General features: G+C 39.2%; 2 protein-coding genes across 6 annotated transcripts in view; one reads left to right on the forward strand and one right to left on the reverse strand.

Annotated features, from left to right (window-relative positions):
• LOC149149211 (valine--tRNA ligase, mitochondrial 1-like) overlaps positions 1–25,140 on the forward strand; it is a 277,751-nt gene that overhangs the window by 128,221 nt on the left and 124,390 nt on the right. The gene's annotated exons all lie outside the window — the stretch shown is intronic.
• On the reverse strand, positions 22,296–23,329 carry LOC149149212 (uncharacterized). Its single transcript, XM_089439542.1, has 2 exons — positions 22,723–23,329; positions 22,296–22,598 (listed from the first exon to the last, which is right to left on the reverse strand). The coding sequence occupies exons 1-2, from the start codon at positions 23,317–23,319 to the stop codon at positions 22,404–22,406; spliced, it is 792 nt and encodes a 263-aa protein (XP_089295668.1). The 5' UTR covers positions 23,320–23,329; the 3' UTR covers positions 22,296–22,403.

Raw genomic sequence — 25,140 nt, forward strand, 5'->3', positions numbered from 1 at the left:
TAATTGCATACATGCTTTGAAATGGACTAGTGCTAAGCGTATAGTTGCTCAATTGTTTCCGTACCATGGCAGCCTCCTTCTCATCAGGGACTAATTTATTCAATGCTCTCATATACGCCTCTAGAACCTCTGGATCTAGGTGTGATTTTCTCTTGCTCCCCCCCCATGTGTTGGTGTTGGAGGCCATGATGGATGATAGTATTTAGGGGTCAGAACATATGCTAAGGCATGCAATGGAATGCTTAGCATATCCCATCATTTTTCCACCTCTGAACAAATATAATTGTACAAGGTGATATCTCTAGGCTCAACAATGTCTTTAATCTAACCTAACATTCTATCCATTTGCTCATACACCTCCCCAATTATTGGCTGATCTGTATTTGCAAACTTGATCATGTAATAAATTGGTATGGTGAATTGCAAAACATATTTAATCTGTGACCAAAAGAACATGTCAAGAATAGTGTCCTTGGCTACATTAGCAACATGTCTATCAGTGTTAATTTCCTACCATGATTCAGAGGTCACCATATTAGGTAAAGCTTGCTTCACCTTCCCTAGACGCCTAAAGGTGATGCAATAACTTGCAAATCTTGTTTTTGCAAGTTTAAGCAACTGCAACTTGGAGTAAGTGCCATAAAAGTAGTTTACCCTTGTATGCCCTGTGATAAATTTAACGAGTTGCTTCCCTCTCTTGTAAAGCTCATTAGTCCATCCACATTCTTTATGCTTCACAATATCATGCATCAAAAGGTTCAATGTGTGCACCAAGCACTCAGACCCAAAGATGTGTGGATGGGTATGCTCAATAAGTTTACTTGTTGCCTTACAATTGGCTGCATTATCAATGATCACTTGAACCACATTATTAGGACCAACTTCTTTAATTGATTGCAATAGATCTGCAATGTTTTGGGAAGTTGCACTGACGGAGGAGGAGTCATGACATGTAATAAATACTGGATCACTAGCAGAAACACCAAGAACATTTATCAAATGTTGGTTTCTAATATTTGTCCACCCAACTGATACAATGGATACCCCACAATCCACCCACTTATTTGTAAAACGTGTCAAAGCTCTTTGAACCTTTGCTTTTTCTCTTTCTGGTAACACTATTCTAGCTTTCTCATAGTTGGGGCTCTTGTATCCTTTTGGGGCCTCAATTGCTGTCCTTAACCATATCATGCCAATAGGGAGAGGGAAGAACATTGAATGGTACACCGCAAACACAAAGAAATCGGACTATTTTTCCATCCACATCATCCCTCCCAGCAACATTAAGGAAATCCTGTATTCTTCTACCTCCAGAGGTTGCAGAACTACTATGAGGAGATGAGCTACCAAATCTAGAGGTTGCACTTGATTCAGATTGAGTTTCTTGTTTCTTGTTTTTTTGTTGTGCAACCTCCTTTATTTGGATGTATTTTCTTCTTTATTCAGTTGAAACGTTTGGGCAAATTTGTATCCCCACGACACCCTTTCTCTCATCACTTTCCAACATCCCACAAAGATGCCTCCTCATATGGGTGTATGAACCACTATATGGTTTTCCTCCATGACAACCATGAGGGCACAAAAAGTTGTAGCTTCCACCACCTTTTCCCCCTTCAAGTTTGGTCACATAGTTCCACAAGGGTGTCAATGCAACTTTCTCTTCAGGTTCATCCCCTTCCTCTTCAAACCCTTCCTCCGCATCATACATTGGGTCACTCATATGGGGACCACTATCTTCTTGTTCTTCTTCCCTTCTATTCCTACTTCCCCTTGCCATCATGAAAACCAAAAGTGCAATGATACATAGAAGCCAAAAGAACACCATCTTGGAATATGAATATAGGTGGTGGACAACTTGCAATTTGTTAAAATTAGCAACTAGGGCCAAACTCCATGTGGGTCATCTTATTAGTGGCAGCTGATATTTTTCTTGGATCCCTCTCATCGAGAGGTGTTTGATTGATCTAAAGATCATCCGATTCCAATAAGTATTCATGGAGATATGAATTTATTTGTGTTATGGGACAATTCGTCACGGCCGGCCAGCAACCAAATAAACCCCTCTTGTGCTCAACGTTTTAGTATAAATAGAGGTGCCTTGGAAGTCATTTGGACACATCCTCTTGGAGATCTCTTCCTCTCCACTTGTCTTTGGGTTTTGGTGGGAGGAGAAATCTAAAGAAGATACGCTGCCCTAGAGGATGCCCTAGATCCTAACACTATCATGGAGAAGATTTTAACGTAGTGAAGAAAGGGTTCTACGCAGCTAGTCAAGATGCCTTCTATGTAGCCCTAAAGGAGGAATCGTGGAGGAGCCCTAGCTGCAGGCATACATGCCCTAGCGGTAGTCAAGGAAGGAAGTAAAATATAAGCCCTCAACGCTGTCAAGAAAAGGCTCTCTAGTCTAAGGAGCTTCAACGCAGATCTAAGGAGTACTAGAGGGAGCCCTAGTTGCAGTGAAAAGAAGCCTACACACAGCTGAAGGATAAGCCCTCATACACTGTCCTAAATACCCTAGCCGCAGGTCATGATTTGTTGTCACAAGTAACCCTCAAAACACAGCAAAAGAGAACCTTGATCTGATGTCTGAGTAGCTCCTAAACTACTGTCCATAAAGATCCTAATTCGCTGTCATAATGGAGACTCTAGCCACTGTATTGAGAAGAGTTCTATATGCTGTCTAGTGGAAGGTCATGAAGAGGGAGCAACAGTGAGGAGATCTGAAAGGAAGATGTGTTATGTTGTCAATCTAGAGACCTAATTGGTAGCCCTGATCTAGCTCCTATTTTCCATCATGAAAAAGGTCTTAGACGCAACTCTATTAGACGCAATAGAAGAGGCCCTAATCAATGGCATACAAAGACCTAAGACGCAGCAAAAAGAAGTGGTCTTATGCCGCAACTAAAGGAAGTATTTCATCAGCGTTAAAGTCACATTGCTATAGGTAACAGCGTGACACATTTGAGATCTGTTCTGGGCATACTGTGCAACAATAAGGCTGATTAGTAGACATTGTTCTTCAAGGGTAATAGCTGGGAACTGTATGGTAACCTTGCTTGCTGCTGGGCTAGGCCGCAGGCCATAGCCAACAACATATTGTGTTAAGGGTTGCACAAGGATAAGGACTGAAGGTTGATGTGACTGCTTGTGTGGTCAGCATGTTAGACAACTTGGTTAGATGCAACATGGTATTAGAGAAAGCAGTGAAGTGCAACATAGTAGTCATTGAGTGCAGATCAATGATGAATGCAGCATTGAGTGCAGATCCGTGATGAGAGCAACTCAGTGATTGGAGCGGCACAGTGACAGGAGCAGCAACATGAAGTGCCTAACATGGTCATTAGGTCCAGCACTGTGATGATAAGTGCAACATGGTGCCACACGGTGAGGTGCATCATATGGACAAGATGCAACACAATGATAGGTGAAGGAGTCACCTTGGAGAATCAATTGAAGCAGCATGTCTTCAACTGATCTCATGTAGAGATGATCTATTCTCTTATCTTGAAAGTCGAAGTGTTGACTTCTGTTGTAAATGTACTATATCTCTCTCACTCTCTCTGTTGAACTATTGAAGAACATATAAAAAGAATTGATCAAGGGTTTCCCCACATTGGGGTTTGTTCTTGGCTAGCGCCACATCTTGTGTTCTCTTGTCTTGGCTTGTCTTCTGTGATTTATATTTATGTTCTATCTGCAGTTTACTTTAATGCTGATGTGATTGCTAATCTGGAAAGGATATTGAGCTAACTGTGAAAATTGAAATAAATTGCTATAACATAGAACATGCCTTAAATTAACACAATTAAATGAGCAAGCAAAAAGAATGGGAAAGAACAAGAGAGGGAGGAGAAAAAATACAAAAAACGATGACAGAAAAATGCGGGAGTTTGGGGTTTGCATTTACCTCTTTAGCTCTTGTAGATGGAAGCCCTTCTTTACTCTTCCAAGCTCCTCCTCCTTCACTACTCCCAACTCCTCCTCCTTCACTCCTTGAAGCTCTCCTCAAATCTCTCTTCTCCTCTCATCTCCAAGCTCTCTTATCCTCTTTTCTTCAAGCTCTCCAAAAATAGAAGAGTGAGGAAATGAGAGGAGGAATAGAGTTTTATTCCCTTCATTATTTTCCCTAACCCAAGTTAAAACCAACACTAACCACAATTAAAAAAGAAGAAGAGTTTTGTGGGTTCGTAAGGCGGTCCACAGAAGTGATCGGGATTTGCTCGGAGTCTGCCCCGATCCGCTGCGAATCCATCGAGTGATCCGGTCCCGGAACCATGTCTCAGGCATACGGAAATGCAGATTGGGCTGGATAGTTCCCACAGACCAGGAATCGTTTTTTCTGGCCCGATCCGCGTTTTCGAATTTTTGAGATGCAGTTCCCGGGTGGGATCACCCACGGATTTGTACGGGTCGCGAATCTAGGTTTTGATCGGGGGGGGTTGCGTTTCGTCCAACACTAGTTGTTATTATTTATATTTATATTTTATTCATAACATTTCCTTCCCCCTCAAAAAGCTTTGTCCTCAAAGCTCACTGATGAAAAGACTTGATCTCTTTTTTTGTTTTGAATGTCTTTTCGTCTCGAAACTGTCATCTTCGTTGATGCAAGACGATATGATCCTTTGAGTGATAAATAAAATTGCCGCACTGAGAAGGGATTTGACCATCCTAAATTAATCTTCTGTGAAACATGGCAATTACTTGACAGCTGGGACAATTTGTTATTGCTAGTCTGGATTGTGCCGACATCATTATTCTTCATATCAGGAGTTTGTTGTTTCTGTTTTGAGTGATACAAATACGTAGACTAATTGGGATGTCTACTCTTGTGGTTCTGATGTCGATAAAGAGTACTGATGATTTGATTTTCTCTTATCACGTGTTTGACAATTTCCTGATTTACTCTAGGTGTCAATGTTGAGTTGGTTACAGAAACGTCACTTGGAATTTCTATCATTTGAACTACAACATCTGAATATGTTTTTCCTTCAACTGGTTTATCCTCTTTTTGAGTTGTGGTATTGACTGGATTGGTATTCGTTCCCTTATCTTCAGTTTGGACAGTTACATCTGACGACTTTGATACATCTTTCGTTTTTTCAATGATTGCTTATCATTTGTTAGTTTCTTAATTTGAGTGAGTAATTTCTCGCTACGGTCCTTAAGGCGAGTAATTTCTTCGTTTTTGTCAGTGGTGATTTTGTCAACTTCCCTTTGCATATTTTCAATTTTGTATTGCATTTTTACTTTCTTGAAGAATTACTTTTGAGATTTCTTGCATCTCTTTTGGCATCACTGAATCTGGCTTCAAAGTAACATCCTGTAGCGTTTTTTTCTTTTTCTTTTTGCGGGAGAATGTCAAAAACTTCTTTTTCGTATTTAGGATAAAGGACCCTAGAGTTTCCATCCAGGGTTAGTCCAAAACAATGTCACTATCGCCAAAAAATAAAGTTTTCACGGTGAATTGTGAGATAAAGGTATAATCTCAAATCCTTAGTTGTAGATTGCTTATGTCGTATGATGTGTTGTTATTATTTATATTTACATTATTTATATGTATATTTTATTGATAACAATTACTTATTAAACATAGTCCATGGTGAAGAGCATAAATGCCACCCATTCTTCGTTGCTGTCATTATCAATGACCATGTGTTCCCGTGGTTAAGCTCTTCTTGTCATTCTTCCTTTTCAGTTTGATTCAAATATGTTCAGTTTCTGTTTGATATAGGTCTCATAATCAGCTGTTTCCTTTGTCCCTATCTGGGATATCATGTATGTCTTAACTTGTCAATCCACAAAATGACAAGTTGTGAATACATAATGGTTTTTGCAACATTTACTAACGTGTAGATGAGTGTAATAATCCTACATTAGCAACAATTTGAGACAAGGGCAGTTTTCATATACACACCAAAAGCTTTGCCAATCCATAAGCTGGCTTTGGGGTGGAAGTATTTTGGTTGTTGTGATAGCACCTTCGCTTTCTTTGGTATTAACATCACTTGGAGATGCTTGTGTTCTTTGTTGGTCCTCTTCCTTGTAGTGGTCCTCAGCACTATGCCAGTTAAACCTCACATAACAGCCAAGTAGGAATTTATTATAATATATTTATATAAATATAGATAATAATGATGATAATAAATATTAATTAAATAATGATTAGTATAGAAGAGGACCGTCTTGAAGGACATGACCATTCATGAAAGAGTACCTGCCTAAGTATATAATCTGGAAGAGACAATAATTTTTTTACTTCTTATCTTTTTATACAAAAGTAATCTGTATACAAGCCACATACGAATTCAAATCAACAACCATCGCTCATAAGTTATTACTCATAAACTATTTCCTAAATTTTATTCCATAAACCATTAGATGGACCCTTCCCAATACCCACAAGAAGTGCCGGAGAGCTTTTGGCTCATCTCCAAAACTATACATTCAAGTGATCCCAATGCTCTTTGATATCATGGCAAACCATTTCATTGTCTATTTATATTCATTCATTAATATGTAGTTCCAATTACTAAAACTTAACTTTTGAGGTTATTGAAACCAATTACTTGTCATTAATAAATAAGCAACAGAACTCAAGCATTCCCATGAAAGCAGCAACTTCACAAATCTAGAAGAGGAATCTAACATTCTGGAAGTGTCAAGAAAACAATCCATCTGCTACTATGATGTATCACGATCTTAATGCAACATCAAGTTCACCAAGAGATTCCATATCTTAACCATCTTACACATTCAGTATTTCAAACTGATTTCATTACATAAACACATTCAAGTAATTCAAAACAATGCCATGAGAACACTCAGATAAGAAGTATACAAATCCTTCTTTTATTCATACAATCCTTTGTCTATATCAAGAAGCATTTCCAGCTTGGGATTGAACTTCAGCTCTACCTTTTATTTCAAAACATAGCCAAACAAGATGAATTTAGGATCTTTACCTAAAACCATATCTGTTTGTAACAAGAAACATGCTCTTTATTTTCATGCCAACAAGGCTAAAATATAAAGGAAAGTCCACATTGAGTATGGTAGTGAAGAGCATATATAATGGTTATACAAAGGGGAATCAACAATGGAAGCTTATAAATATATGTCTATTAATTCTAGTTCATAGCAGGCAGTGGAAATTGGATAAATGTTGGCTAAGAGCAGGCTTGTGAGGCAGAGAGTTGATATACTTGTGTGGAATTGTTCTTGTGAGAACAAGCTTTGTATCTTCCCTCATATTTCTGATATATGCAATAGAGATAGCGGGGTTTTGAGCAGTGACTTTCCCCAGATACATCTTGTATTATGTGCCATTGATTTATCTTCTTCTTGTTCATATTGTTTTTCACCGATCTATTGGCTTGTGCTGGTTGAAAGTAGTAGTAGAGTCTTGTCCTGTTCTTTAGTACATTGCATGAGCTTGTGAATCTACAGGAAAATCTACAGTTGCAGAAGGACCTCTGTGAACAATTCCTTTTCCACACCACTTGTCCCTCCTTCAAACAAAGATACCAGTTTGTCAAGCTTAAGGCTCAAGGAATCATATGCCACTTGAAGTCTTTCTATCTTATTCTGCAACATACCTATTTTCTGATGCAAGAGAACAAATTGGGCTTTTTATTCAACATTTCCTATTTCCCTTTGTCTGGTTAATAGGGTTATGATGTACTCCATCGAAGCCATCAGATAATCCAACTGCTGATTAATTTCATCCTTATTTGCACTGACTGAACACTCCATTTGGTTATTCACACCGTAAACTACCCTCTTTGCAGAACTTTTGGGCAAACAAACACGGATTCCTGATGAAACAAAAATGCACTAGCCCTCCTTATAATCTTGCAGGCCTGCCACCACCAGGCCGTCACTTCTTGCAACTTCTTTAATGCAGCCATCATACTCACACATTCTCCGACTCCAACGCTCAACCATAAAATTAATGCCTTTGCAACTTAAATCCTTTGCCATTAAAACCGAGATCCGTGAGTGTGTTTGTTGCACCTCAAAAATGAGGATACTAATTCCTTGGTTCCACCTGGATTTGTTAAATGGGAAATTTGTGCTGATGCAAACATTGATGTCTTGCCCTTGCGTCTCTTCTTGTTTGGGCACTTTGTACATAATGATCATACTTATGGCATGTAAAGTACTTAACTTTTCTCATGTCTTTCTTTTTCTGTCCCTGTGAAGATGCTCCTCTACCCTACTTCTGCTTGGCTTGTCCCTTACCCTTCTTTGCTTGCTCAACAATAGAAAAATTCTCCTCACCTCCACCTCTAAATTTTACACTAGATATTTTATTCTCCCAAATCTCCTTTTGGGTGAAGTTGTCCAACAACTTGGTCCAATCAGGAAGCTTGTCTCTAGTAATGATACTTGTTACAAAGCTAACCCATTACTTGGTACAACCACTTAGGGCTATCTTAATGTTATGAATTAAAAATTCATAAACTAAAAAAAATCTATATATATATTATTTAAATAATAACATAAATAATTAATTAATAAATTATTAAGTAAATTAAGCTAATAACACTTAATATTGAAGAGACATCGGTTCCAAAGGACATGTCTTTTTATTTTGGCATGGCCAGTGAACTCTTATATAAGGAGAACCGACATAGCCATGTATTCATCCAATTCATTCAATTAATAAAATATTATAACTGATTATGTTTAATAGCAATGTCTATGAGCACTGATAGCGTGAGCGACTAGGTTCCTGTAACAGTGGTATCAGAGCCAACCACGCTCCCAGTTCGCTGAAGACTCCACCATCCCTGCACCGCTTCATTACCTCATCACCGTTTTCATCATTAGTTCGTGTTTGAGGTTCACCACCTTCCGTTGACCGTTCCACTACCGAGCCACCTGCATTCCCCCAACCACTGAGACTTCCGTTGACCCCTGTGTCCAACCACGTCCACTTTTTGTTAACCGTCCGCCCTCGTGTTCAACGTTCTGCCCAGTATCGTGGTATCGTGGTATACGGTGCAGACTCCAGAGTATCGTGGTATCCCAACCCTTCTCCGACCGTCTCACCCTCGAATAATTCCATCTCGGCCGCTGACTAGTTCCATCCCTTCCTTGTTGGTCGACTGTCACCTGCCCGTTGCCCCTCGAGACGTAAAGCCGTGCTGTCAGGACAATCCATTTATAAGTCGTCTTACGATTTTGTCAATTGGGTCATACGATTTCATATATATATATATATATATATAATTATATTATATAATTATATATATATAAATCTAAATATATTAATTTAAATAAATAAATTTATATAATTATTTAAAAATAAAATAAAATTAAAAATTGGGTCTACTAGGAAGAAAAAAACAAAATGGGGAGTAACAGTGACGATGTAAAAAAAATCCAAGAAGAACTCAATAAGATAAATAAGCGCCTTGATAATGTCGAGAAGACAATTAGTAAACAAGACAAAATGGTCGAGGATATCACAAAATTAAAAAGCATGATGAGTCAGTTTATGGGAAAGGACAATCCACCCTCAGCCACACAAAGTCCCAAAACTCCGGAAGACGGAAATTCTCCAAATCATGATTTCCTGATACATGAGAAGTCGCGAATACCGCAACTACACTTTGAAGGAAGTCAGTACTATATGAAGTTCCCCGAAAGAGACCACCTTAAAATTAAAAGAGAATTACCAAAATATGATGGTAAGGACCATAAAGGCACCATTGTATGGGTAAACAAGATGGACTGCCATTTTTCGAGCAAATCCACCAATAGGTGAAAAAGAGAAGGTCATGACCACATCCAACTACCTAGAAGCAGAAGCGTATGATTGGTTCCTGTGGTGGTCTACTAAATGTGCAGCTCGCTCGTTCAATTGGCAAAATTTAAAAAATGCCCTGCTAAAAAGGTTTCATGATGAAGAAGAGGATGATGTATACAAGAGATTCATTCACCTCAAACAAAAAGGATCGGTAAGTGAATACAACCACGAATGGGAAGTATTAGCGGTAAGGCAAAGGGGATTCTCAGATGAAGAGCTATTAAAAATGTATCGTGGTGGCCTTAAGGATTACATTTGTGAAGAATTAAAATTATATAAGCCCCAAACCATTGAAGAGGCCAGACATGCAGTCATAATTATTGAACGGAAATATAAACTCCATAAAGCACCATATGCCAGTAATGAAAAATCAAACAGCTACTCCAAGGGGAAGTCAAGTAAACCGTCTTTAGAGAGCATTGGTAAGTACGTTCCACCACCAATGCGCAATGGAGGAAAACAACAATCTAATGTTGAAAGGAAAAGGGATGGCAAGTGCTGCAAATGTAGAGATAAGTATTCACTAGGGCACAAATGCACGACGCAAAAACTTTACAATTGTGAAGCCGAACAAGAAGAATAATCTTCAGAAGATAGCTTTGACGAAGAAAACAATGAAGAAAATGACAACCCTAATCCAGATTCAGAAGAAGATATGCCGCGAATTTCTCTGGCAGCCATCACAAGGATAGCTCAACCACAAACACTAAAGCCTAAAGGCCATATCAAGAAACAAAATGTTATCGTTCTAATAGACTCAGGAAGTACACACAACTTTGTAGATGTCAATGTTGCAAAAAGACTGAACATTTTTGCTTACCCTGTAGCAGATTTAAAAGTTATGGTGGCGAATGGAAAACGAATAGATGGAGTAGGAAAGTGCCATAAAGTCAAAATGCAACTGAGCAAATACGAAATGTAGTCCAACTTTTATACAGTCTCCCTAGGAGGAGTAGGTGTCGTTTTAGGAATACAATGGTTGCAAACACTAGGCACGTATTCGACAAATCACCAGAAGCAGTTCATTAAATTCAAAACAGATGGAAGGAAGTATAAGTTGTTTGGGTTCCAAACTCCACCTACTCAAGTCATCTCTGCTCAACAAATGAAAAAACTTATTCGCAAAGGAGCCCCCGCATTTGTTGCACAATGTTAGCGGTTGGAGTTATTATTGATAGAAGGGATTCACCAACCATCAGAAATTTCATCCCTAATCTAGAAGTATGAGAAGGTTTTTCAAGATCTGCCAATGAAATTACCCCCTGAAAGGAAAATTGAACACATCATTGAAGTCAAACCAGACTCGACACTAGTAAATGTAAAACCATATTGTTACCCCCATCATCATAAAACATAAATAGAACGATTGATACAAGACCTGTTAAAACATGGAATCATTACGAAAAGTAGAAGTCCATACGCTGCACCTGTAGTATTGGTTAGAAAGAAAGATGGACCCTTTTGATTGTGTATAGATTATGGAGGACTAAACCAAATTACTATTAAATATAAGTTTCCGATCCCATTCATTGATGAGATGCTAGATGAGCTCCATGGTGCAGAATATTTTTCAAAATTAGAGTTGAGATCAGGGTACTACCAAATTCAGGGAAGATTAGAGGATGTCGAAAAGACAACATTCAGAACTCACAAGGGGCACTATGAGTTTAAAGTTATGCCATTTGGATTAACAAATGCGCCAATCACCTTCCAAGCCACCATGAATGAACTTTTCCACCCATACTTGCGGAAATTTGTATTAGTTTTTTTTGATGATGTTCTCGTTTACAGTAAGACATGGAAGGAGCACCTCAAGCATCTAGAGGAAGTACTATCTGTGTTAGAAAAGAATCAATTCTACGCTAAGTTATCAAAATGTATGTTTGGGCAAAAGGAAGTTGAATACCTAGGACATGTTATATCCAGGGAGGGAGTCAAAGTGGACCCCAACAAAATCAAAGCAATCAAAGAATGGCCAAAACCCAAGAACGTATCCAAGCTAAGAGGATTTCTAGGTCTAACCAGGTATTACAGAAGATTTATGAAAAACTATGCACACTTGACAATACCCCGACTAACTTGTTAAAAAAGAATGCTTTTCAGTGGATTAACCAAGTAGGTGAATGCTTCGAGAATCTAAAAGAAGTAATGTCAACCACACTGGTACTAGCAACGCCAAACTTCTCCAAACCGTTTGTAGTAGAATGTGATGCTTCAGGATTCAGAATTGGGGCCGTATTAATGCAAGACAACCACCCTATAACATTCGAAAGCAAGAAACTTAACAAACGAGAGAGTTTGAAATCAACTTACCAAAAGGAAATGCTTGCCATCATACATGCCTTAACGAAATGGCGACAATACTTGCTTGGAAGTAAATTCTCAATCCAAACCGACCACAATAGTCTCCAATTCCTACTTCAACAAAAGACATTGTCAATAGAACAACAAAAGTGGATGGAGAAGTTGTCAGCTTTCGACCTAGAAATATTGCACAAGAAAGGGAAGGAAAATGTTGTAGTTGATGCACTCTCACGTAAGGATGATGACAACACAACATGCACTGCCATGGTAGTCGTTCCTGAATGGTTAGACAAAATACGAGCTGAATATGCCAAGGATGAGGATTGTGATTCTATGATTGAAAATATCAATCAATATACCAATTTTGAATGAAAGAATGACATAATATGGTACAAAGGTAGAATTTACCTAACACCAACATCCAAATTTAAGATGAATATTCTAAAAGAATCTCACTGTTCTCCTGCAGCCGGACATGTAGGATTTTTCAAAACTTACTACAATATTCGACAATCATTTTATTGGAAGGGTATGAGCAAGGAAATCCAAAAATATGTTGCGGAATGTGATGTTTGTCAAAGGAATAAGAGTGAAAATATCCCAACCCCTGGTTTACTACACCCACTACACATTCCAAATCAGAAATGGGAGGAGATTTCGATGGACTTCATTGAAGGACTACCTGTATCTGACGGTAAGGACAAGATATTTATCGTAGTCGACAGACTCACTAAATATGCCCATTTTATGGCTATCAAAAAAACTAACACAACTAAGCAAATTGCCGATATGTTTTGTAAAAATGTATACAAACTACATGGGTTTTCCGAGGTCATAGTAAGTGATAGAGACGCAAAGTTTAAAGGCAATTTTTGGAAGGATTTCTGCCACCAAGCAGGAATATCGCTCAACATGAGTTCGACCTATCACCCCTAGACAGATGGTCAAACTGAAGTCGTAAATAAATGCTTGGAAACATATCTTCGTTGCTTCGTCATCGACAAACAAAACAGATGGACCTAGTGACTACACCTGGTGGAATGGTGGTATAATACCAGCTACCATACTTCAACTAAAATGAAGCCTTTAGAGGCCTTATATGGTTATGAGCCTCCCAGGTGGAAGGACTTTGCACTATTCGATTGTAAGGTTCCAACAATTAAAGACCCCACTTAGAAGAAAGCCAAAAAGTCATTAACTTATTAAAAGAAAATCTAACTGTTGCACGTAATAGAATGAAACAGCAAGCCGACCAACGTCGCACTAAAAGAGAGTTCGAGGAGGAGATTAGGTCTTTGTTAGGCTCCAACCTTATAAGAAAAAAAAAACCAAGGGAAAAATAAGCTATCACCTATATATTATGGCCCATATCAAATAATCCAAAAAATAAGTAGCGTGGCTTATGGACTGAAGTTACCAGACAATTGTCGAAACCATAACACCTTCCATGTGTCAAGTCTAAAAAAAGGTCTAGGGCAAAATCAAATAGCTCAAACAGAGATACCAGAGACCGATGAAGAACGAAGAATCGTACTAGAACTTGAAGGTATACTCGCTACCAGAGAGAAGGTATTGCAGTCCAAAACAATTAAGGAATATCTCATCAAATGGAAGAAACTACTGGAGGAAGACTCATCTTGGGAGTCAGAACGTTTTCTTCAACAACACCCAACCTTACCTATGCTTTGAGGACAAAGCATGTTTAAGGGAGAGGCAATGTTATGAATTAAAAATTCATAAACTAAAAAAAATCTATATATATATATATATATATTTAAATAATAACATAAATAAAACATAGATAAATAATTAATAAATTATTAAGTAAATTAAGTTAATAACACTTAATTAATATTGAAGAGACATCGGTTCCAAAGGACATGTCTTTTTATTTTGGCATGGCCAGTCAACTCCTATATAAGGAGAACCGCCATAGCCATGTACTCATCCAATTCATTCAATTAATAAGATATTATAACTGATTAATAGCAATGTCTATGAGCACTGATAGTGTGAGTAACCAGGTTGTTGAAATTTGATGACTAAAAAAAGTTTCCAACAATCCCAACCCAGTTTTAATTTCACTTTATCACTCCCATTTAGTGAAATGCCATTTCCATAAACATACATTCAACATATAGAATTTTGGAAATGAAATTTTCAGATTAAAACACATGGGACTATCCACACATGTTGAAAATAAATATGGACATAACCAAACCAGCAACAAACATAAAAATACACAGATTTTTAGCCAACTTAGATCCAGGAAAAACCCCTTCAATCTTCTCTGGGTAAAACCTGTTAGAGAGATCTTCAAATTTACTTATCTTTCAAGTTCAGGAAAAATACATTTGCAAACAAAACAAAACAACAAAATACAACTTATCTTTTCAGCCCAAAACAACTTGAAAATTGTGCCCACTTTGCTTCGATTTCCGTGCCCACTTGATGCTGAAAATATGTATTGTACGGATACGACTGTACGAACTGTACCGTATGGACTGTACAGACTTTTTATTTTATTTTATTTTTCAAAAACTTCTCTTGAACGGCGTGCAACTCACAACATTCAATGTTGTTCGTTTTGTACCTTCTGTTGCCTTCTAAACCTTTATTTCTATGTCTAGCTTTGCCCATATATTACTCCTTCAGTTTGTTGCAACAAATTTCTCCTTCAGAACTTTTCTCCAACTCTATGCCTCCTTTCTCCAATCTGTTCATGAAGAATGAATGTAGTCTCTCTTCCTCGAACTTCACATCCCTCCTAATCACCACTCTCCGTTTAGAAGGAATGAAGATCCGATAAGCCTTCAAAGTCTCACTGTAACCCATAAAGATACCCTTCTCTGCCATGGGTTCGAGCTTCGTCCTCTGCTCCTTGGGGATATAAGAATATGTGAGACATCCAAAGATACGAAGATGTGCCACATGAAGCTTCTCTCCAGTGAAAGCCTCCTCCGGAGTCATATTCCCCAATACTCAGTGTTGACTCCTGTTTTGAAGATAAACAATAGTATTGCAGGCCTCAGCCCACAAAAACAAAGGCAACCCTTGATCATGAATCATCGCCTAGCAGCCCCAACAATAGCTCTGTTCTTCCTTTCAGACACCTCATTCTCCTGGGGGTTGTAAGGAACCGTGAACTCTCTCCTAATGCCCTCTTGTGCATAGAAGTCAGAAAACCCACCATCGGTGTACTCATCACCATTGTCTGACCTCAAGACCTGAATCTTCCTACCTGCATGCTTTTCCACAAGAGCTTTGAACTCTTTAAAGCGACTGAAGACCTCACCCTTGGTCTTCAGGAAATATATCCAAGTTCTCCTAGAGTAGTCATCAATGAGTATAACATAACACTGATAACCAACCAAAGACACATGAGACATACGACCACTAACATTAGCATGAATCAAGTCTAGTATATCTGTAGATCTTTTGTCGCTTGCTAGGAATGGTAACTTGGTGTACTTGCCCAAAGCACACCCTTTATAGACCTCATAATGCTCGACACTGAAATCAGGAACTCTAGTAGTGATCTCCCTCAGTACTCTCAAAGCTCCATGATGCATATGCGCCATCCTCTGGTGACATAACTCGCACAAGTCTCTACTGCTGGTGGTACTAGTGTGAGTGCTACCCACCAATGCTCCTGCCGACTGAAAACTGAGCCTGTATAGTTTCCTAGACCGGACTCCAATCACTTTGGCCGAAGTGATGGAAGCTCCCCTGGGATGCATCAATACTTGCCCTCCTGAGAAAGTGACGTCAAACCCCTTCTCCTCCATAGCAGACACTGAAATCAAGTTCTTCTTTATCCTTGGAACATACAAAACATCCATGACTTTCAAAGGAGGCAAATACTCCCTCTCAAAGGTCATAGGCCCCACAACAACAACTCTCACAATGCGGTCATCTCCTAGTACAATCTCAATATCAAGTGCCCTCTCTGCAAGCTCTAAAAATAATTCCCATGCACCCATCATATGGCGGGAAAACCCGCTGTCTATGTACCACACATCGGATGATGTACTCCTACTAGATGTAGAAGTAATAAATGCAAAGTCCTGGTCAAACTGTGAAGCAAACTGCTCCACCTCTGTTGAAGCTGCAGTACCCTTCTTCCCCTTGTTCTTCCTCTCAGGACACGTAGCAACATAGTGTCCCATCTTCTGACATGCCCAACATTTGACTTTGGACATATCCGTATCTTTCTTCTTCTTCTTCTCCTTTCCCTTTGTTTTCCTCCCCTGGCTGTCAAGGCTACATCCTCCTCATCTGCTATCTTCACCCCACCACTGCCAGTCTTCCATATCTCATGTTGCACACAATCATCCCAGAATCTGTCCCAATTGGGAAGATTCTCCCTAGAGGTAACAACATCTCCAAAGACCTCCCAAGACTTAGGAAGTCCCATTACAACTATCCTGACTAACTCTGTGGGTGCAACTGTCTCACCAGTAGAAGTCAAATCATCACGTACCTGTTTGACCCTGCCAAGATAATGAACTACACCTTCAGCCTTTGTTATCTTGATGTTATTCGATTGTTCTTTGAGTACCATCTTCCTGCTCTCATTGGTACTTTGATAGAGAGTGGTTAGAGCTGTCCACATCTGATATGCATATGTGTTTCCTCTCACCTGAGGAACCACATGATCCTTCAGATTGTCCATCAAAATCCTTTTTGACTTTGCATTTTTTTATTTTTTTTGTGAATTCAGCGAGTTCATCTGCAGCAGTAGGAGGTACAACCACTTGCCGCACTGTGAAAATTCTATCACTGCAGCAACTGATTTATTTTTCCTACTTATTCCACAATAAGTTATTTATGAAATTATTTCAATAAACACTAAAATAAATACTGTTGCAGATATCACACCGTAATATAGAAACAAACATATGCACAAGCATTAACACATTGACACAGATATGTTGGACAACAGTCCCCGGAAAAACCCAATGTGGGAAAACCGGTGCAGCAAGGGAGGATTTTATTATTCAACAATTTTTCTGTACAACAGGGTGCCAAACTGGCTTACCCACAAAGAAATAATTCTCCAGCGCTTCTCCCAATCCCAGTGTCAGCCCGGCTGACCTTTGCGTGGCTCTCAAACCCTCTGCGTCAACCCCTGCTTGACTGTGTCAGCCCTGGGCCTCTCTGCATCACTCACGTAGGCCCAGCAAGTGACTGCGCAGTCTTCTGCTGCCTCTGCGTCTGCCTGAAAAGCCCTGCGTCTGCCTCTCCTGCCTCAGCACTGATCTCCAGTGGTTGATCCCGCTTCTCTGCTCTGTACTTGCTGCCTCCTGACTGCTCACCATACCACTGGTTTAATTTCTCAGCTAACCCCGCTTCAGAAATTGAACTGATTGGTCTACCTCAGTGTGTTCTCCAAGTGACCCTCAAGCCTCCTCTTATACTTTTCTCGTTGACAAATCAACGGCCGAGATTAAGTTCCTAATCAACAGCTAAGATTAGATTTGGCTTGATCCATGACTTTTGGACCATTCTAACACAATTTTATATTAATACACATTAAAAATATTAATTATTTTAATAATTCCCAAATTGTTTAGAATCTGCCCAAACCCTTTTTGGGTATTGGAGATCTCATGTGCCTTAGCTTCTCCACCAGTTTTTGTGGCTAGAGCACATCCGATGCTACCCTAAATCAACACGCACTATGTCCCAAATCGCTGCCTCCTCAAATACTGTCTGGATTTTGTCCTTCCAAACAACATAGTTGGATATCCCATCCTGTTTGTCCTCTATCCTTAAGAACATGGCCACGACTGCTGTCCAAAATTTACAAAACTAAGAAAATGGAGAAATGAACTTTCCAACACACCGTGCTGTACCAAAAGTTCAGTCTGTGTGAAATTTCACCTTGCTGTGCCAAAATATCAGTTTGCTGTCCAAAAATTCAGTTTGTTGTCCAAACCATTGTTTGCTGTCCCAAACTACTGTCTGCTGTTCACACTGCAATTTTCAACCTGTACCTCTGATACCATGTTGAAATTTGATGACTAAAAAAAGTTTCCAACAATCCCAACCCGGTTTTAATTTCACCTTATCACTCCCATTCAGTTAAATGCCCTTTCCCATAAACATACATTCAACGTATAGAATTCTGGAAATGAAATTTTCAGATTAAAACACATGGGACTATCAACACATGCTGAAAATAAATATGAACATAACCAAACCAACAACACACATAAAAATACACACAAATTTTTGGTCAACTTAGACCCATGCAAAACCCCTTCAATTTTCTCCGGGGAAAACTTGTTAGAGAGCTTTTCAAATTTATTTATCTTTCAAGTTCAAGAAAAAAACATTTGCAGACAATACAAAACAACAAAATACAACTTATCTCTTCAGCCCAAAACTTCTTGAAAACCGTGCCCACTTTGCCTTGATTTCCGTGTCCACTTGAAGATGAAAATATGTACTGTACAGATTTCCATACCATTGTACGGACTGTACAGATTTTTTTCAAAAACTTCTCTTGAACAACATGCAGCTCACAACATTCAATGCTGTTCGTACTGTACGGATTTTTTTTCAAAAACTTCTCTCGAACGACATGCAGCTCACAACATTCAATGCTATTCGTACTGTATCTTCTGCTGTCTTCTAAACCTTGATTTCCATGCCCAACTTTGCTTAGAAATCACTCTTTCAACTTGCTGCAACAAATTTCTCTTTCAAAACTTTTCTTTAGCCTTGAACCTCCTTTCTCCAATCTGCTCATGAAGAATGAATGCAGTCTTTCTTTTCTTTTCCCCCTTTTGTTTCCCTAAATGCCTTTTGGGCAATCCTAAGATCTAATGGCTCAGATTCATTTAGATCAAGGGATGAGAATAAATGTGCATTTAAGTTTCACTTTCTAACTCACCCATTAAATAAAGTACCCACATTGTTCTTTATGTCTAAAGTCACTTTTCACTTTACAATTTAACATTGACTTTACCACTTATAAAGTCATTTTCACTTTATAAAGTCACACTTAGGAAAATAATTATTTTGGACACTTTCCCTAGGTAGAGACTAACCCATGGGAAAGCACTTGTCCAAGGTACATTAAAAATCAACACAGGTTCCTGTAACACTTAACAAGTTGCATCTCATCCACAACTTCCCCAACAACTGATAGTTCATTACAAACCTGCTGAATTCCTGTGCAGGATGAGGCTATAGTTTAGCACCATCTTTTTGTTTTGGTTGTCACTTTGGTGTAACTTTATTAAGGCTGTCAACATTTGATGAGTTGCTTGGTTCCTTGTGATGTGAGAGATTATGTGATCTTTCACAGCATCCAATATGATCTCTCTAGTCTTCACATCTTTCAGATTTTGTTCAGTTGCTTGTTTAGGAGCCGAAGGGACTTGGATCTCTTTATTAACAAATTCCCACAGGCTATTGCCCATCAAAACTAGTGTGATCCTCTACTTCCATGGACTGAAGTTTGCAACTCCTTCCAACTTGTCTTCAAATCTCAGACTTGATGATGCCATCTTTACCATATCGATTTCAGCCACAAAACCTTTGATAAAAAAATCTGCTTTAAAAAAGGCGTCAATGTTTGAAACCTTTGTCTACAGTCCAATGACAAGAGAAGGAATTTATTTCATACCTTAGATCAATTGAAGGAAGTCTGGTCTTGGACAGGTTGTCACTGTACTCAATTTCAAGGTCTGCTTAAAGTATCTTTTACAAGTATCAAAATGCCCACCAATCTGGGCTTTAACCTTTTACAGAACTGATATTGAGGTATGCTACATAGACAACTTCGAGGTCTATTTCAAAGTGATGTCTTAGACTTGCCTTAACAAGTAAATTAATTTGCCACAAAGTGTTCTTCAGACAAGCTTGAAACAACTCAAGGAATGATCTCAAGATTATCTTCAAAATGTAGCTTTAGATTTGCCTCAAAAGAAGGACTGAGTTGGCTTCAGAATTGTCCTAGGTACAGTCCCTTAATAACTCGGTTTGATGCCTTAAACTGTCCTCCAATAAGCTTTCAAGATAGCCTTAAGAATAACCAAAACTATGCCTCAGGAAGTGCGAGAAAGTCACGGAACATAGGCCTTCAGGATTCGGGTCTGTCTTAGGTTTGGTTCAACCTTAGAGATATTCGGACCTACGACAAAAGGGCTGCCTCAGAAAGATTCGGACCAGTGGAACAGAGCGTCATAAAGATTCAGACCAGAGCCTCATAAAGATGTGGACCAGGCAATAAAGCCTCAGAAAGATTTGGACCAAAGCCTCAGAAAGATTCGAACCAGTGCAACAGAGCCTCAGAGAGATACAGAACTCATATTGAGGTATGCTACATAGACAACTTCGAGGTCTATTTCAAAGTGATGTCTTTGACTTGCCTTAACAAGTAAATTAATTTGCCACAAAGTGTTCTTCAGACAAACTTGAAACAACTCAAGGATTGATCTCAAGATTATCTTCAAAATGTAGCTTTAAATTTGCTTCAGAATTGTCCTAGGTACAGTCCCTTAATAACTCGGTTTGATGCCTTAACTGTCCTCCAATAAGCTTTCAAGATAGCCTTAAGCATAACCAAAACTATGCCTTAGGAAGTGCGAGAAAGTCACGGAACATAAGCCTTCAGGATTCGGGTCTGTCTTAGGTTTGGTTCAACCTCAGAGATATTCAGACCTACGACAAAAGGGCTGCCTCAGAAAGATTCGGACCAGTGCAACAGAGCGTCTGAAAGATTCGGACCAGAGCCTCATAAAGATGTGGACCAGAGCCTCATAAAGATGCGGACCAGGCAATAAAGCCTCAGAAAGATTTGGTCCAAAGCCTCAGAAAGATTCGAACCAGTGCAACAGAGCCTCAGAGAGATTCGGACTAGGGCAACAGAGCCTTAGACCAGGCTGAATTTATGCCTTAGTCAAGTATCAAAACAGATCCTTGTTTACTCCTTAAACAGTCTTCAAATGGAAGCACAAAATTCTGCCAGCGGTGCCTCAAACAAGGAATAGAACAGGCTGAAGAAATCTTACCAAATGTAAAGTTGAATCTACTTCAAAATATAACCGATACTCCAAGCTAAAGATATCTCGACCTACTTCAGATATGCTTTTTAGAGTTCAGCCTCAGAAAAGAAGATCTTATGACTAATTCAATGTCTGTTTAGATGCCATGACCATCATATTTGTACATGTTTGGAGGGGGCCCAATATTGGCACCAACCTGTACCAGAAATACAAATTTTCATCAAAAGGCACGACCTTTTGTAGGAGCCGACTTCAGAAACTTTGCGGTTAGGCAGACATGAAAGAGGAGGCTTAGAACGTTCTAAAAATTCAGATTTTTGACTTTCGTAGATTCTCCTTTCAAGGCTTGACTTTGATAATGGATATAGGACAATTTGAATTTCAATTTGACCTCCTTCCAGGGGCAGAAATAAAATATTAAAGACATGAATATAATGGGGCATGATCTGGTGCAAAACACATCCGTTTGGGGCATCAAATTTCAACTTTAAATATCTCTTCAACCAGGAGGATGATCAAGGCGTGCCACCTATTAAACTAAATGGTTTGACAAGGGCTAATAATCTAAAAGGTCCTTCACACAAATCACCAAACAAACGCTGGCCCATTCACCCTTTGACGTCAATGACAAATTCTTCCAACAACTCTTACTCTGGTACCATGTTATTTTTCAAGTTCCAATTTCAGATTTGATGTCTCATGCAGTTATTTTACCCAATGTTGCACGAAGCGGGAGCGAAGCGGAAGCGCGAAGCGCGGAAGCGTCATTTTCCAAAAATCTAGGGAGCGAAGCGTCCGCGGAAGCGTCTGCTATATATATATATATTTTTATATATTTTTTTGCATTTATACTCAAAACAAACATCCCAAATACCAAATTAATTGTAGAAGACATGAAAACATGCATATTTTTGCATAAATCAAGATAGATATGGCATCCATGATTCCATTGTAGTTACTAGTATGTACAACAATCATCTATATTCTAGCTATTACAAACATACATCAAATTTTTAAGCATATTATAAAACATAAAACATTTAAGCATATTATAAAACATAAAACATAGAGCATATTATGATTTATCTAGCAAGTGAGCAACTGTCAACATTTGTCATGTCCAAAATTCAAATAATAATGTTTACAAAATATGTCACTTGGTCACCGCCAAGCCAAAAAGGTTCAAAATTCAAATTCACAAGTCTACAAGTCTAATGAGTAATCTATAGACTATGACAAAAAGAAGTAGATTGTGAATATATCTACTAATCTCTCCTCCTTCCACCACGAATAGAACGTGATGGCGTGCCTCCACGTGGTGGCAATGAAGAAAATGGTCCCTGTGTAAGTCGTGGCACTGGAACTGATGAAGAAGAACCCCCTGCTGTTGGTGTTGAACCATGGAACCTAGGACCAGATGGGGGTGGGGGTGGTGGCATATCAACACGGTCATCATCATCCTAGAATCGCTCAAAAAATTCATGCAAAAAAAAAAAAACACTAGTTAACAAAAAAATTAAAAACATGAATTAGAGAAATGCTTTATAAGGGAAAATTGGAAAATTCATACCACAATGGACATACCTGGATAAGAGCATCCTCTAATTGCTCTAGTTGCAACACTCCATCCTCCAAATTGGGCTCCTCTGGATGCTTGTCCCAAGTCAACAAGTCTTTATTAGACTTTGCATCTTCACAGTAATGGGACAACAATCGCAAGTTGTAATGAACATAAACCAAGCTCTCTGCCCGGTCTAAACTCAACCTGTTCCTTTTAACACTGTGGATGAAAGAATAAGAGCTCCAACACCTCTCTGCAGAAGAAGTGTTTACCACCTGTGATAGCACCCGCAATGCCAAACTCTGTAGAAGTGGAGTAGGCCCTCCATGCATGTTCCACCACTCAAGAGCAGAAAAATGCTCTCGATCTTCAATTGAATGCATGCTCCCAAATGGACCAGTGTTGAGCGTATAGTTGCTCACCTGTCTCCGTACCAATGCAGCCTCCTCATTATCAGGGATTAATCTACTCAATGCAGCCATATATTTTTCGTGAACCTCTTTATCTTGGTGTGGTTTTTTCCTGCTTCCCCCCCCAGGTGCTGGTTTTGAAAGCCATGATGGATGATAGTACCTAGGTGTCAAAACATATGCTAATGCATGCAATGGAACATTTAGCATATCCCATCGCTTTTCCACTTCTTCACGAATATAATTGTACAAGGTGGTATCTCTAGGCTCAACAATGTCTTTAATCTGCCCCAACATGCTATCCATTTGCTCATACACCTCCCCAATTACTGGTCGATCTGAATCTGCAAACTTGATCATGTAATAAATTGGTTTGGTGAATTGCAAAACATATTTAACCTGTGACCAAAAGTAAGTGTCAAGAACAGTGTCCTTGACTACATTAGCAGTAGCACCATCTGTACACTGGTTAATTTCATCCCATGTTTCAGCACACACCAGATTAGTTAAAGCTTGTCTCACCTTCACTAGCCGCCTAAAGGTGAGGTAATAACTAGCAAATCTTGTCTTTGCAATTTTAAGCAATTGCAACTTGGAGTAAGTGCCATAGAAGTAGTTTACCCTTGTATGCCCTGTGATGAATTTAATGAGCTGCTTCCCTTTCCTGTAAACCTCAGCAATCCACCGACATTCTTTGTGTTTCACAATATCATGCATCAAAAGGTTCAATGTGTGAACCAGGCACCCAGACCAAAAGATGTGTGGATGAGTACGCTCAATAATTTTTCCTGCTGCCTTACAATTTGCTGCATTATCTGTGATCACTTGAACCACATTATTCGGACCAACATCTTTGATTGATTTCAATAGGAGATCTGCAATGTTTTGTGCAGTTGCACTGATGGAGGAGGAGTCATGACATGCAATAAATACTGCACCCTTAGAAGAAACACCAAGAACATTTATCAAATGTTGGTTTCTAATATTTGTCCACCCATCTGATACAATGGATACCCCATAATCCACCCACTCATGTGTAAAACGTGTCAAAGCTCTTTGAACCTTAGCTTTTTCTCTTTCTAATAACACTGTTCTAGCTTTCTCATAGTTGGGGGCCTTGTATCCTTTTGGGGCTTCATTGATGGCCTTTACCATGTCATGCCAATAGGGAGAGCGAAGCACATTGAATGGTACACCGCAAGCACAAAGAAAACGGACTACCTTTCCATCCACATCATCCCTCCCAGAAACATTAAGGAAATCCCCTATTGTTTTTCTACCTCCAGAGGTTGCAGAAGTACCATGAGGAGATGGGCAACTACCAAATTTAGAGTTTGCACTTGATTCTGAATGAGTTTTTTGTTTCTTGTTTTTTTGTTGTGCAGCCATCTCTATTTTGATGTATTTTTGTCTTTGTTCACTTGAAATTTTTGGGCAAATGGCTACCCCCACAGAACCCTTTTTTTCATCACTCTCTAGCACCCCACAAAGATGCCTCCTCAGACGGGTATATGAACCCGTATATGGTTTTCCTCCATGACAATCATGAGGGCACATCCATTTGTAAGATCCACCACCCTTTCCCCCTTCAAGTTTGGTCACATAGTTCCACAAGGGATTTGATGTACCTTTCCCATCTTGTGCTTCAGTGTCCTCTTCAAGTTCATCCCCTTCCTCTTCAAACCCTTCCTCCTCATCATACATTGGGTCACTACTATTAGGACCAAGTTCATCCCCTTCCTCTTCCCCTCTATTCCTCACCCTTGCCATCATTAAAACCAAGAGTGGAATGATACATAGAAGCCAAAAGAACACCATCTTGGAATATGGATATAGGTGGTGGACAACCTGTAAATAAAGGAGCAAGTAGAAACAATGGGAAAGAGTAGGAGAGGGAGGAGAAAAATACAATTTTTTTTTCAAAAAAACAAGGGAGTTTGGGGTTTGAACTTACCTCTTTAGCTCTTGTAGATGAAGTCCTCCAAGCTCTTGCTCCAAGCTCCTCCTCCTTCTCCTAGCTCCTCCTTCTTC

This window comes from Pinus tabuliformis, chromosome 9, assembly GCF_031772625.1.
Source record: "Pinus tabuliformis cultivar Carrire ecotype Pingquan chromosome 9, CPIR1, whole genome shotgun sequence".
Lineage (NCBI taxonomy): Eukaryota > Viridiplantae > Streptophyta > Pinopsida > Pinales > Pinaceae > Pinus > Pinus tabuliformis.

Excerpts from the sequence above, each read along its gene's own strand:
- LOC149149212 (XM_089439542.1), bottom strand. The coding sequence starts at position 23,319 with ATGCTAAATGTTCCATTGCATGCATTAGCATATGTTTTGACACCTAGG. Across the intron at positions 22,599-22,722 it reads TAGAGGATGCTCTTATCCAG|GATGATGATGACCGTGTTGA; the intron begins GTATGTCCATTG and ends GAGCGATTCTAG.